This window comes from Lygodium microphyllum, chromosome 8, assembly GCF_053477565.2.
Source record: "Lygodium microphyllum isolate KBCC chromosome 8, Lygodium_microphyllum_v1.1.10, whole genome shotgun sequence".
NCBI lineage: Eukaryota > Viridiplantae > Streptophyta > Polypodiopsida > Schizaeales > Lygodiaceae > Lygodium > Lygodium microphyllum.
The window spans coordinates 114,594,322-114,607,373 of NC_141142.1; the positions used below are offsets into that span (position 1 = coordinate 114,594,322).

The 13,052-nt window shown below is 39.6% G+C and overlaps 1 protein-coding gene across 1 annotated transcript; it reads right to left on the reverse strand.

Annotated features, from left to right (window-relative positions):
- Window positions 1–2,681: 2,681 nt before the first annotated feature.
- Window positions 2,682–5,011, reverse strand: LOC148032758 (uncharacterized). The gene is made up of 2 exons (XM_087683430.1): window positions 4,823–5,011; window positions 2,682–3,735 (listed from the first exon to the last, which is right to left on the reverse strand). The coding sequence occupies exons 1-2, from the start codon at window positions 4,945–4,947 to the stop codon at window positions 2,958–2,960; spliced, it is 903 nt and encodes a 300-aa protein (XP_087539556.1). The 5' UTR covers window positions 4,948–5,011; the 3' UTR covers window positions 2,682–2,957.
- Window positions 5,012–13,052: the final 8,041 nt, after the last annotated feature.

Here is a 13,052-nt window from a genome sequence, read left to right on the forward strand (position 1 = left end):
TCATCTAACCATGATGATTAAAGTCAAAGCTATTAGGAGTTATATCACAATTTTAGACCAATCTCAACATAATTTTTAATTCAAACCTTTACATGCCACTCCTTTTCCTACAAGATTTACTATGACTACCAAGATGCTACATTCCCTCTTGCTAGTTATAGGTCTCTAAGATTCTTGTTGGGAGTCAAAATTAAGTGTGGAATCCCATACAAGAGAATATGCATCTTTGAAGCTCCAAATCTTCTTTATTTAGCATACAATCCTAAGTTTGCACTTACATATGTATCCACACAATATAAGAGAAATGTGTGTGTGTGTGTGTGTGTGTGTGTGTGTGTGTGTGTGTGTGTGTGTGTGTGTGCACAGAAAGTTATGTATACCTATCATGTGTATGCATGATCTCACATGCCAATATCACAAATGCCTTCTTACAAAATGGAGAAGCTTCCAAGGCTGAAATTGAAGTGATAAAAGAGACATGGTATAAGCAAAGTCAAGGAATGTAGATGAGGTTCCTATGTGGGTTCTCAAAATCAATGTGTACACTAGTTTTCCTTGAGACGAAGGGCAATTTACAAACTCCAAAGACCAATCAAACAAGTTTAAACTAAGATTCACAATCTTGACATTATTTTATCGAAGAAAATTCATAAAAAACCATTCTATGTACATCATGTTTACTTTATCACCTTTGATCTTCTAATTTGGCTTCAAATCACATTGTTTTGAATGAGATGGAGATCCCAACCTTGATTGTGCTTTTGTAAAACTTCTCTCCATTAAGATGCCATAGCTATTGTAATCAAACTCTCCAAAATGCTTAGTTCTTTCTACCAAATCCTACAACAACACAAAGCCATCTCTCTTAATCATCGCACCCATTTCTCTTGTGTGGTTTACAATGCCATCTTTTTTAATCATTAGATCTATTTCGCCCATATAGAGTTCAATGTTGGTCATCGTTGATGCCTATAGACTAAAGCATAGATGGTTAATCTGACCTTTTCTTCTCACAACTTGTTTTCCAAGTAGCATCATCCATACCCTTTTATGTGACTAGGACCCTTTTATGTGTACCTAGTCACATACCATATCTATCTCTTCTTCCACAAAGGTAATATTACCTCAGCAGAGTTTCATTAATTTGCTAGTACATACTTAAGCCTCCACATTCTAGAAAAATTCCAAAGTTATTATGCGTCTAAACAAGCTAATGATGTCTTATCCCAAAAGTCTTCACGTATCTTCTACCTACTCTACCGCCATTTAAACTCTTCTATAACTTCAAGCAACACCCACAACAATTGTCACTGATACCAAACTATCCTTTCTATGCATCAAAAAACCATACCACCAAAAGCCCATAACGCGTAGCTTAAACTGTATAACACTTCACACTAGACACCATTTATACAATTAAGGACATGATATTTGAATCTTCTATATTGACCCTCTTTGGATGCAAACTTCCATCAAGATCCTTTGGTTGATAGCATGCTTCCATCAAGTCCCTCTAATTGATAGCTCCGGTTCAAACTTCTGGTTAATTATACAAGATCCTCCATGTGATCTTAAAGTTTGTTAGAAAGATGTGGTAAAGCCAAACATATTTAAGCACAAGCCTACCTTTCCCTAAAACTTGTGTTTCAATACTTCATACCTTGTTGTGTTAAAACTAGCAGACAATTGCTCAGTAGCCACATATGCCTGAAGGGACCTACTGGACACCAAAAGATGCCCATCAACCCCCCAATCCCTTGAGCCAAACATTCCAAGGAACCTAACTACAGGTGCACAGCAAGAACATATGCAACCACACACTCCATGATATGAGATTCATATTCAAGAATTCACATCACTTATTCATGTGAGCTTCTTACACAAATACAGCTGCCACTATCTAACAAGATCGTATCATCATCAATGCAACTAAGAACTCTGTTATATACATATCATGACTATCCATTTTCATTTCTACCTATCATAATAGACAGCATGAAACTATATTCACAATGAGAACCATAAGGCTTATGAACTGTCCAGATTAGTAATTCAATGTTTTCTAGGAATATGATGAGACCACTTGAAAAGGGGCTAACTCACTGAAATCAGACACATCTGAACATGTGACAAGACGCACCAATGTGTTGTGTCAACAAACATCCTGATGTGATTTTAAGGCACATAAGCAGCAGTTTATGACCCTTCATGCTTTTGTGATGTCAGAAACAAAAGGTGTGAATTATATACTCATGTTTGTGGGGGCAAAGCAGATAGACAGCTGTACAATGCACATTAAGGAGAATGTTGGGTGGGCCCAGGCATTTTAGCCAACTGTTAAGGAATACTGAATTCCACAAGACTTGCTTAATGCAAAGCTAATGTACAGCTTTAAAGGCAGAAGGAGATTGGACTCAATTAGCAGCCCTGGGAGACTCCTGTAACTCACTCAAAACTTCAGAAAGCCTTCTTATAGATTAACTATCAGCTACCACATTCATGTTCTCAAATTCCAGCTTACATCCTGATTTTAATACAGTAGCACTGCCCAGAGAGGCTCTCATACTCTTACCAAATTAATTATGTATAAAGATCCCTTGAGGAGAGGTATGCAATCCTCCAGGGACTCCATAGATAATGCTTAAACAGATAGCACAATGATGAATCTTGCAGCTTGAACAGAACCTAAATACCAGAAAGTTGTGAATTCCTTTGAAGCGATGAGAACTAGTCATTTCAACTAAGAATAATGCCTTTGAGAGTTATAAAAGTATAGCCACAACAATATGGGAACTTCCTATTTGGACTCACAATAATTCATAAAAAGAACCCATCGTATCAGACATGTTCTAATCACTGCTTTTACACAAAACAATACCTGGTTTAAAAGCTAACAAGACCATTCAACCTTGAAAAGCTCCTTGTAAAAAGCGGCTTCCTTGCCCCACACTGAACTATCACTTTGTAGCTGCACTAGTGGCTTCTTCACTAGAAGATGGGAAAAGCTCAATGTACCTGTTACCAATGGTCATTTTATCTTTCCCCATAGCAGATTTTGATTCTTCAGGCCCTCTAAACTTGACAAATGCTTCACCAGTTGCACGACCATCTGACTGTGTTAAAATGTATACGTTTTCTTCTGCCACATCAAAACCATCAAAAAAATCAATGATGTCACGCTTGGACACTGAAAACGGCAAACCCCGTAATCTCAGAACCCCTGTGTGCTCCATATCATCCTTTTCAGTGGATGCTTTTGGCTTCACCGGCAGACGTTCTGGTGCCGCAGGAACCTTATCATCATTTGCTGAAGCCTTGGCATCCTTCACTTCAGCAGCAATAGCATTATAATATTGCTGCTTCTTGCACCGAAAGACCTCCACATAGCGGCGCCCCATATTCTGACGGTTCCGCTGAAGAGCAAGGTCCACTTGCACTTGTGTTCCAAAAACCACATAAGCTTCACCAAAGAACCGGCCCTGCTTGCGAACTAGTAGGACATCCACCATATCAAGGCCTGCAAAGAACTCGGCGACGTCGCTCTCACTGCAGATGAATGGCAAGCCTCGAAGCCGAACAGCCGGAAAATGGCCACCACCATGGGAACCTCCACCAAATGCATGAGTTGCTGCATGAAACCCAGAAGGTCCAAAATAAGGATCACCATCTAACATACGTTGCCTTTTGCTCCCCAACTGGTATCCATCCGCACCTCCCATGCTCCCAAACATATTCCTTCAGCCCAGGAAAGCCCCCACCCAAAGCCCACCCGTCAGTACGTAAGCCCACCCATAGAGACACGCAAGCACCCTCTTCACCCACTGCATGCACAAGAAGTTTTTGACATTTTCCCATGTGGGAAAAGGGGCTCTCTTTTACCTCGTGTTTCACTATAGTGTTCAACATCATGAGGTTCTTTGCGAGGGACCATATACCTAGCTAGGAGCAGTTGGGTGCAGGGGGGTGTTGGCCCAGGGTCACTATAGTGTTCAACATCGTGAGCTTCTACTGGAGAGGCACCACATACCTAGAAAAGTGTAGTTGGGGGCACGGGGCTGCCAGTCCCCACCCCAGGCCAACACCCCACTCCCCCCAACCACACCTAGGGAGGTCTGTAGTCCCTCCTTAGCTGAAGCTCATGATGTTGTTGTGATTCATGATGTGGGAATCATATTGGGAATTCATCTAAAAGTTCTTGTGGCTGAGCATTCGTCATAGTTGGCCCTATCTGAGCCCTCTGTGACCTATTAAAAGCATTTACAAGTGGGAAAGTTACACTTGCACTAAGGCGGCCCAATCCCTGCGGTATTACACTATTACTGCTAGATTTCCATTATGCAAGAGAAGAACGTAGCTAGGGAAGCAAAGAGATGCAGCGCACATGCACTAAGGGCATACCAAATCTTAGCAATCTTACAATTTGACTGCTACATTGCCATGATGCAGGAGAAAGTTTCTAGGGATGCATAAAAGAACTATTGAGAGGCAGCGATCGATGTGCAGCTAACGCTTGCGGAAACTTCACAGAAGCGACATGTCAAAGGCACGATGCAAGCAGTAAAATGTCTGATCTTTTCCAATATGTAAGCAAACACACGAAACAGACATTCATATACATTCGCGGCTATGTTAACATCTCGAGAGCTGAAACCATCAGACAGGCTGGGTTGCAAATTTTCTAGGCAGAGGGCCTTTGGCCTGGTTTTACGACTAAGCTGAAAGGCTCTTCCTGTAGGCGAGGAATTAGGAGGTAGGGGACCGACATATAAAGATGTTTGTGGAGAGAGAGAGAGAGAGAGAGAGAGAGAGAGAGAGAGCTTACCCTCGGCTGTGCATGGTGGCCCCTGCAGGTCGTCCTCGTCTAGACTCGAATGCGCTCTTCTTCAACAGCAAAACCTTCCTTTCATAACCAGAAACATTAACCAGACCGGGATCTAAATTGAACATTTATCTAATGACCTATATATCATCAAAGCATTCCTCTTAATGACAAGAAACATTAATCAGACTGGCATCTAATGACCTATATATCATCAAAGCATTCCTCTTAATGACAAGAAACATTAACCAGACTGGCATCTGACCTATATATCATCAAAGCATTCCTCTTAATGACAAGAAACATTAACCAGACTGGCATCTAATGACCTATAATAAACCAAAGACTATTTAACCCCACAATAACTGTCATTTCTATAATGGGGGACTTCTCTCCGGATATTAAACGAGAGAGAGAGGGGGTGTGTGTGTGTGTGTGTGTGTGTGTGTGTACATGCATGCTCGCCCATATGAGGAGCATGGGATTGCTTCCATAGGTCCCTCATTGCATTAGGACCCTCTTATTTCAAGTGAGTAACGAGTCAGAGCTCGAACTTTTCATGCACACCATTTGAACATAGGTGTCCAACCAAGTGATGTACCTTCCAAGACATGAACCCACAACCTCATGTCTACAAGCCAAAATCTGTCATCAGCTTTGGGACAAGTTACTCTCCATGCTTCCAAGCAATGACCCACTTAGATTAAAGGGCTAATTATGTGAGCCTCTTCTTAAAGTTAACTCTTAACATGGTGACAAGGTTGACTAAATGAAGTTAGTATATGTACTTTTCTAGGGTGTGTGATGCTATCTTAAATAGTGTACATCATTTGTTATCCTACTAGATTACTATACTACTTAAACATTTTATTACACCAAGTCTTGTCAAGCATAGAGGTAATTGTCCTTTGGTCTCCCTAACTTGATCCTACTCTACAAGTATTTTATGGGTTCTACATTTGAAAGATATCTAGTTTATTTTAATACGATCTAAGTAATATAAGGATACACAAAATGTGTACAAGCATTTTTTATGAGTTCCCCATTTGAAATATGAGTAGTTTATTTAAAATTGATCTAGATAATATAAGGATACACATAGTGTTTTATGGGTTCTACATTTGAAATATGTCTAGTTTATTATCTAAAACCGATCTAAGTAATATAAGGATACACAAAGTGTGTATGAGGATTTTTTGAGACAATCCAACCTTGATTGGCCACTTGCATGCATCATCATAAAGCCATCTTAAGAAGCACTCCATGTTCATCAGACAAGTAGCAACTTGGCTTATATAAGAGAGCTACAAACAACAAAAGCTAACATGATGTATTCACTTGGTTTAGTCACTTTTAACTTCAAGAGGTGGTTGTGGCAAAAAATGGAAAAAAAGAAGAAAAAGAAATCCCACATGTAATATTAAGATAAGGGCGATAAGTTGTATGAAAAAAGAAAGGAAAGTTTTTACATGGGTACGGACCTAGCCCACAAAAACTAATCCACCATTGTGGTGGTGAAGAGAGCTATTGTGATCAGTGGCATACATAAAATTACTATTATTGAGCTTTACAATAAAAAAAGGGGAAGCCATTTATATCCACTAGTTTTGGGGTTTGGTAAAGAAAACTCTCTGCACTCCATCCACAAAATGGTGCTCCTCATACACTAGAAATTTCTTGAGCGTGATGGAGTCCTCTTTTTCTCGAGGCTTGTTGATCCAGTCCTTCAATTCCTTTGGCACTGCCTCAAGGGGGATTCTTCCAAGAGGAAATTCTTCATGTTAGAAAGAATGGAGGCCATCTTCTTAACCTTCTACTTCAAAATAGATGCCTTCTCATGCTTGCCAAGCTTCTAGCAAGCATTCTTAATCTCTATCTCTGCCTCCTACTTGGCTATGCTCTATCTCTGCCTCCTACTTGGCTATGTCCTCAACTAGACGTAGTACCTATGCAACAAAATTCATAATGAGATGGTGAATTTTGTCCTCGTTCAAACGTGCAAATATTTTCTCATTCCTGGTCATTCAAGTATGCCACAAATAGACACCCCTAATACAAGTCCATAGTAGGGGGGAGGCTGTTTCCTTCCCCTAATAGAATTGCTTTCCAATTGAGGGGATAAGGGTGGTGCACCATTATAATTGAATGGAGCCAATTGAGGCTTTTTGTATTTGCAGGGCAACTATTGAATAGATGGGGGATAATTTCTTTCTCCTTTCCACACTTTGCACATAGGCCATTGGTGACCCCCATTGAAGGGCTCGTTCTTGGATCTAGAGACTTTTATGCAGATTAGCCGAAGCAAGCATGATATCTTAGGTTGGATGCATTTAGACTAAAATTGATTGAATTGGTAATTCCATTGCATGCCATTCTACTAAAGGCTCCACCCATCATTCACCTTTCTTACCAAATGCATGTTCGATGAGGGGAGACAAGGCAAAGGAAAAAGCTTAGCTTGCATTTTCCAACAAAACTTGTTAGTATAAACCTTAAAGAGGGTTAGAATTAGACTAGCTATATCTTCTATTACTTAGCACTTGCAAATCTACATTGTTTAGTTTGAATTTGGCTTTCAACTATGCATTTGAAAGCCACCTTTTGTTATTGAAGTCCCACAAGTATCTCCATGTTTGGGCTCCTTTCTTGTTTAATCTAGCCACATTTTTGAATGAGGCCTCATCTACAGGGGATACCGTTATGCTACACCATATTGATTCTCAAGCAAACAAAGGTTGATCTTGGATTTTTCTTGGAGAATCCAACCACCACTGCTTGTACCTCTGCCAAGCCTCCCTTATGCTTTTGACAAGAGTGGAGGTACCTATAGGAGAGAAAATTGTTTTGGAAATATGACACTATGAACTAGTAGTTTTGTGAGTCTTGAATAGCTTGTTACTTTGAATTTACTTAGATTGTGCAAGAAAAGGGCTACCTAGTTTCATATTGTTGCCATTGACATTGAATAATCCATTTCCCTACTAGTTTGTCAGCCATCCTATGAATGTCCATTATCCCTAGTCCCCCCTTGTTTCTTTGGAAGAGTGCAGGTTTGCCATGCTACCTTGGGTATTTTAGAATGTGCAGAGTTGCCACCCCATAGAAAGCTTTTGTATAGAGCTTCTAGTTGTTTTAGATTGCTTTTAGCATGCTAGAAAATAGATGCTAGTAGGGAGGATGATGTGGTTGAGTATCACAACTTTTGAGGTGATATTTAGTCTCATTTCATTCCATTTGTTGATTTTAGTATGCATTTTGGTCATAACCTAGTCCCACCTCTATCTCATTATTACCACAAACCCCATTAGGATTCCCAATAGTCTAAAGACCTTTCCTTCCTCAATTTATTGGCAACTAGCCTCAAGTAGCCATTGCAAAGGTTGTTCTATCGATGTCTTAATGCCCATTTTACTATGGTTTAACTTTGAACCTGAAGCAAGACAAAAGATTTATAGACGCTCCCAAAAGATTGTAAGAGAGCTGGGATCATCATTTAAGGTCGCACTAGTGTCATCTGCAAATAGGTTCAATATCATTTCTTTAGCTCCATCAAGGAGTTCGATTCCTTTTATTTTCCCAAGACTGACTTGTTCCTCTATTAGCCATCCCAAACCACCAATTGCAATGGCAAGGGGTAGAGGGAGGCCCTCCCCCTACATGGTGCATGGCTGCACGACAGGAACTAGTGTTCCTACCACTACATGGCACGGGGGGGGGGGGGGGGGGGGGGTAGCCTTGTGGCTTTTAAAATAGACATCTAGGACAACTAGAGGGTCCTATTGAGATCACACATGCACCAGTAAACTTGGTGTGCTTCAATTGCTTTATAAAGAAATTAGTAAAAAGAACCCAACAAGAATGAAGAAAAATAGGATGAAAAAGTAAGACACAATTATGTGTGTCAAACAAGAGATCTATACACGCAAGGGTCATTAAATGAAGGGAATGATTGCAATAATACTCTTAAATGCATGGTAAATTGCCACAAAACCTTTTGAAAACCCACAAAACAAGGCCAATACATAAATCATAACCATGCAAATATCATTGGCCTAAGGGTCTATAGACTTCATTCTATCACTGGTAATGAGTTTTACTATATATTAGGCAACAATGCTTACAATTTGCATCAATAGCAAGATTACATTGTGGCTATGTACTTTATGATGCATTGTTAGACTATGCATGGATTGTTTAAAATGCAATTATCTAAATGATGATTGTGCTCTTAAAACCAACAACTTGATCCTCCTTCTCAATAGATAAAAACCATTTTTTCAACCAAATACCACTATTTTAAGTGGTTTTGATTATTGATGGTTGTGCTTTTCAAGAGAAGGGTACTATTGTATTATAAAAGCTCCTTATAGCTTTGTTCTCCCCTTGATAATGTTGTAAAAGAGGATCCTTGAACCATGAACCCAAAGGTAATATCTTTATCCAATAGCCAATATGAGAGAGACTTGATATTGGTTTTGATGTTGTTATCCTCCAAGATGGATGTATGCATCCACTATGATGTGGACAAATAACCAATCATTACACTCTAATACCAATGTCACTAGCCTTCACCATACAATAACCAAAAATTTATAGAGAATTGAGAGAACACAATTTGCAAGAGAGAAAAGAAATAGACAAAGTATGCACAACACAAGATCATTGGGTACAATCTCACTCCATGCATGGGTAAGCACCTCCTTCATGCATGCATTTACAATTTGTGTTAAGCTTCAAATAATATTAAAAAGTATCTCCTTTTTGGGCCTTTGCTTTTCTTGTATGAGCACCATGATTTTGCTTCAATATTTTCTAAATCCTATCAAATCCACCTAAGCTAAGGATTACAAAATATAATAATCAAGCCTTTTAGGCCTTACAAAATAATAGTATCTAGATAAATTAAGTATCAATGAGTGTTTATAATTTTCTTGCACTAAGAGATTTACAAAAATACAATAATTTCATGCTATAAACCACTCAACCTCCTATGCATTAAAGTACACTTAATCAAAATATTTATTCTATATCACTTTGTCTAATAATCTACTCACCACAACACAAAGTATATTTATTAACCCTATCACAAACGAGATGCAAATGGAGAAGCATTTTTTTAATCCATGTCAACAAATGTAAGTTGAACAATGTGATCTATTGAAGTTGAGAGCCAAGCTCTCCAAAATATAATGTTTTTGTGAGTAGAGTCCCGTGTAGCTCCTAATATCACTTACCCAAAGAACCAAAAGGGTGAAAACCCTCAAAAGGATGTATACAAGGAAGGAAGGATGATGAAATAAGTCATTTGAGTGTGTGCCAACTTTGTGTGAGCTTTCTTTCTTCAAGTTATCTACTTCTACTGCTTTGAACAATCGAGTGTTGTTGAGAGAGGGAGTGTGGGAAAGGGGAAGAGGGAGGGAGAGAGTGCAACTATGAGAGCATGAGAGATATGACATGAAGTGCTTGGTGGTTTTCTTCTCTTCTCTTGTCCTTGCATTCTTCTCACGATGGCAACCTAAGGCTCGTGGTGGTAAACGCACTTGGATCGAGAGCATGCAAAACAAGATGGTCGCACAAGGATCATGAGACACTATTATTATGACGAGCAAGCTCAATGTGTATCTACTACAATCTTGGTACTATTGGTTGTTGTTACTACTTGTGAGGGTAGCCAATAGTTTTGAGAGAGAGAGGTGAGAGACTAGGTGAGAGTTGGTCTGTATTAGATGGTGAGAGACTAGGTGAGAGTTGGTCTGTATTAGATGGTTGAGCTCTTGAAACAATAGGAGATCCACACTTGTACCACTGTCAAGCATAATTATGGCCCAACATTTTGGTTCCATTGCCACGACTGTGGAATCAACCATTTGAAGTGCTTGCTTCTCTACCATGCATAGGGTTAAGAGGCATGCTATGAGGGGTAAGTAGGAAGTTGATGGGAGATTGATTTTTTTCTTGCACATTGGTGGCTTCTGAAATATGCATGATTTGAGGTAGGAGGTAATAGAGAGAGTTGTGTTGATGTTTTTCTAGTTTCTTGATTGAAATATGTTATCTGAGTGTAGTCTTAGGTATGTATAAAAAGAACTCAAAGGAAGGATGCATGTCGAATGCTAGTTAAGAGGTCTAGGGCAAGAACATTGTAAACTAGAGAGTTGAATGTGAGAGAGGAGAAGGTTTCCTCTTGGATAGAATGGAGAGTTGCATTCGAATATAACCATTCAAGTGCAATAGGCATTCAACTAGCATGGACTGCATCAGAAGGGTTGCTATCTCTGATCATTATCTAACTGAGATCCCTATTGATCTTCTTCTTAACTTTGAGCACATTTGTATGATATTAGAGGCATTGTTTAATGCTTGTAGTGGTAGTAGCAAAGCGTTAGTTATGCATGTAGTGATTAGAAATCTACATGGATTTTGCACCTATTCTTTGTCATAAATCAGCCAATGAATGCTTAACTTGGCACACTCAAACATCAATGAGATGTGTAGCAAACATTATGGCATAATGCTTGTCCATTTGGACACCATATGAGTGGATTGAAAGTCACCTATCTACTATATATGATTGATTGTGTGTTGTCATATAAGCTATAAGTATTATACCTCTTGATTTGGAGCTCACTGAAGCTCTTGGGGGGGGGGGGGGGGTATTGGTCATTAATGCATGTAGGATGCTATATGGTTGATGGATGGTCTATGGATGCTCATGAGAACTCTATGAAAAATGAAGAAATGATAGGTTGGATCTCTTTGGGGAAGAGCCAAGTTTTATAGGGGTGGCCTAAGTAGATGAAAATATTGTTGTAACTACTTGGAAAGAGAAAGGTTGTCGTGCTACGGAGTAACTGAAGGCACGACCTAGTTATGAGATCATAAGGTAAATCAAGGGTCCTAGCAACACTAACACACCTCAAAAAGGAGGGGCATAAACAGCTATTTAATGAGATCAATTGGATAGAATTGGATAGAGAGAGATAATGAGATGGTGCACGAATGAGTCAACTCACATTGAGCATCAGTGCTCGAATGAGGAAGTTATCAAAAGCTTGTAAACAACCAAGTGGCTAGGGAGGGAATAGAAGGAGAGAAAAAAGTGCAAAGGAAAAAGAAACACACATATGAAAATGTACCTTTGAATAGAAGTACAGTCGAACACTTGAAGCTTGGGAAGCCAAAGAACCATAGAGATGAGTGCCTCCTCTTGACACATTGTAGCATGGGATTAGAGACTTGTCATTAAATGGAGAGTCGATTAGTATATCTTGAGCATTGCCCCGATTCGAGACCCCTTAATTGAGAGTATAGTTGAATCAAGGTCCATTGGGAGCTTACAAAACGCAAGTCAATAGCAAGAAGTATTCATTTGATGGCAAGGGGCTTGATCCAAGTGCTAGGAGTCAAGCTGGATCATTGAAGCCCATTGAGGCGATCAAATACCTTGAGGATAATGAAGCTAAGGGTGGGCACTAGAACATTAGTTTAATGAGAGAGGGAAGAATCAAATCGAATGCTTCCTTGAGCCGAACATGATGATGCTTACTTGAATTGAATACGATAGCTCCTTAAACCAACCACACGAGAAGAAGTGGATGCTTTATACTTTTATGTTATGCCATGAATTTAATGCCAAAAAGCAAGGAGAGGTGAGTAGGGTCGGCAAAGAAAGCACTTTATTTGATGCTTCAAAAATCAATGCCTTGATGGAGTTGACTTAGAAAGCCTTATGATGAATGGATCAAATGCCTAGTTGGATTGAATACTTTGTTGCCTTCTTGTGATGAACACTTGGAGGTGAAGCCAATTCTTGTGATTGAAAGCATTAGCACAATCAAATGCCTCATGCTCTACTTGGGAGGCCTATACCTTGAGTGCCTTAATCAAATGGAAATTGGGACATGCCAATGGGCCACGCTTTGGAACCAAAGGTAGAAAAAAGCATGAAACACCATGCCTATGCCTTGAGTTGAATGCCATGAGCTATGCATTGAAGCCATGAGCCTCAATGCAAATTCAAGTGAGTGAGAGGGATGAAACGCCATGAGCTTGTAAGTAAACACCAATTGTGAGGGATGGAATGCCTCCAACAAGAATGCCTTTATCACTCCAATCGAATGCCTCGAGGTGTGGAAAAAACACTCCCACAAAGTGCGAGTTGGATTGCCAAAAGGCCAATGGAATGGAGACGAATGCTTTGTGAGGAGTGGAATGCCTTTGGCTCACATACTGA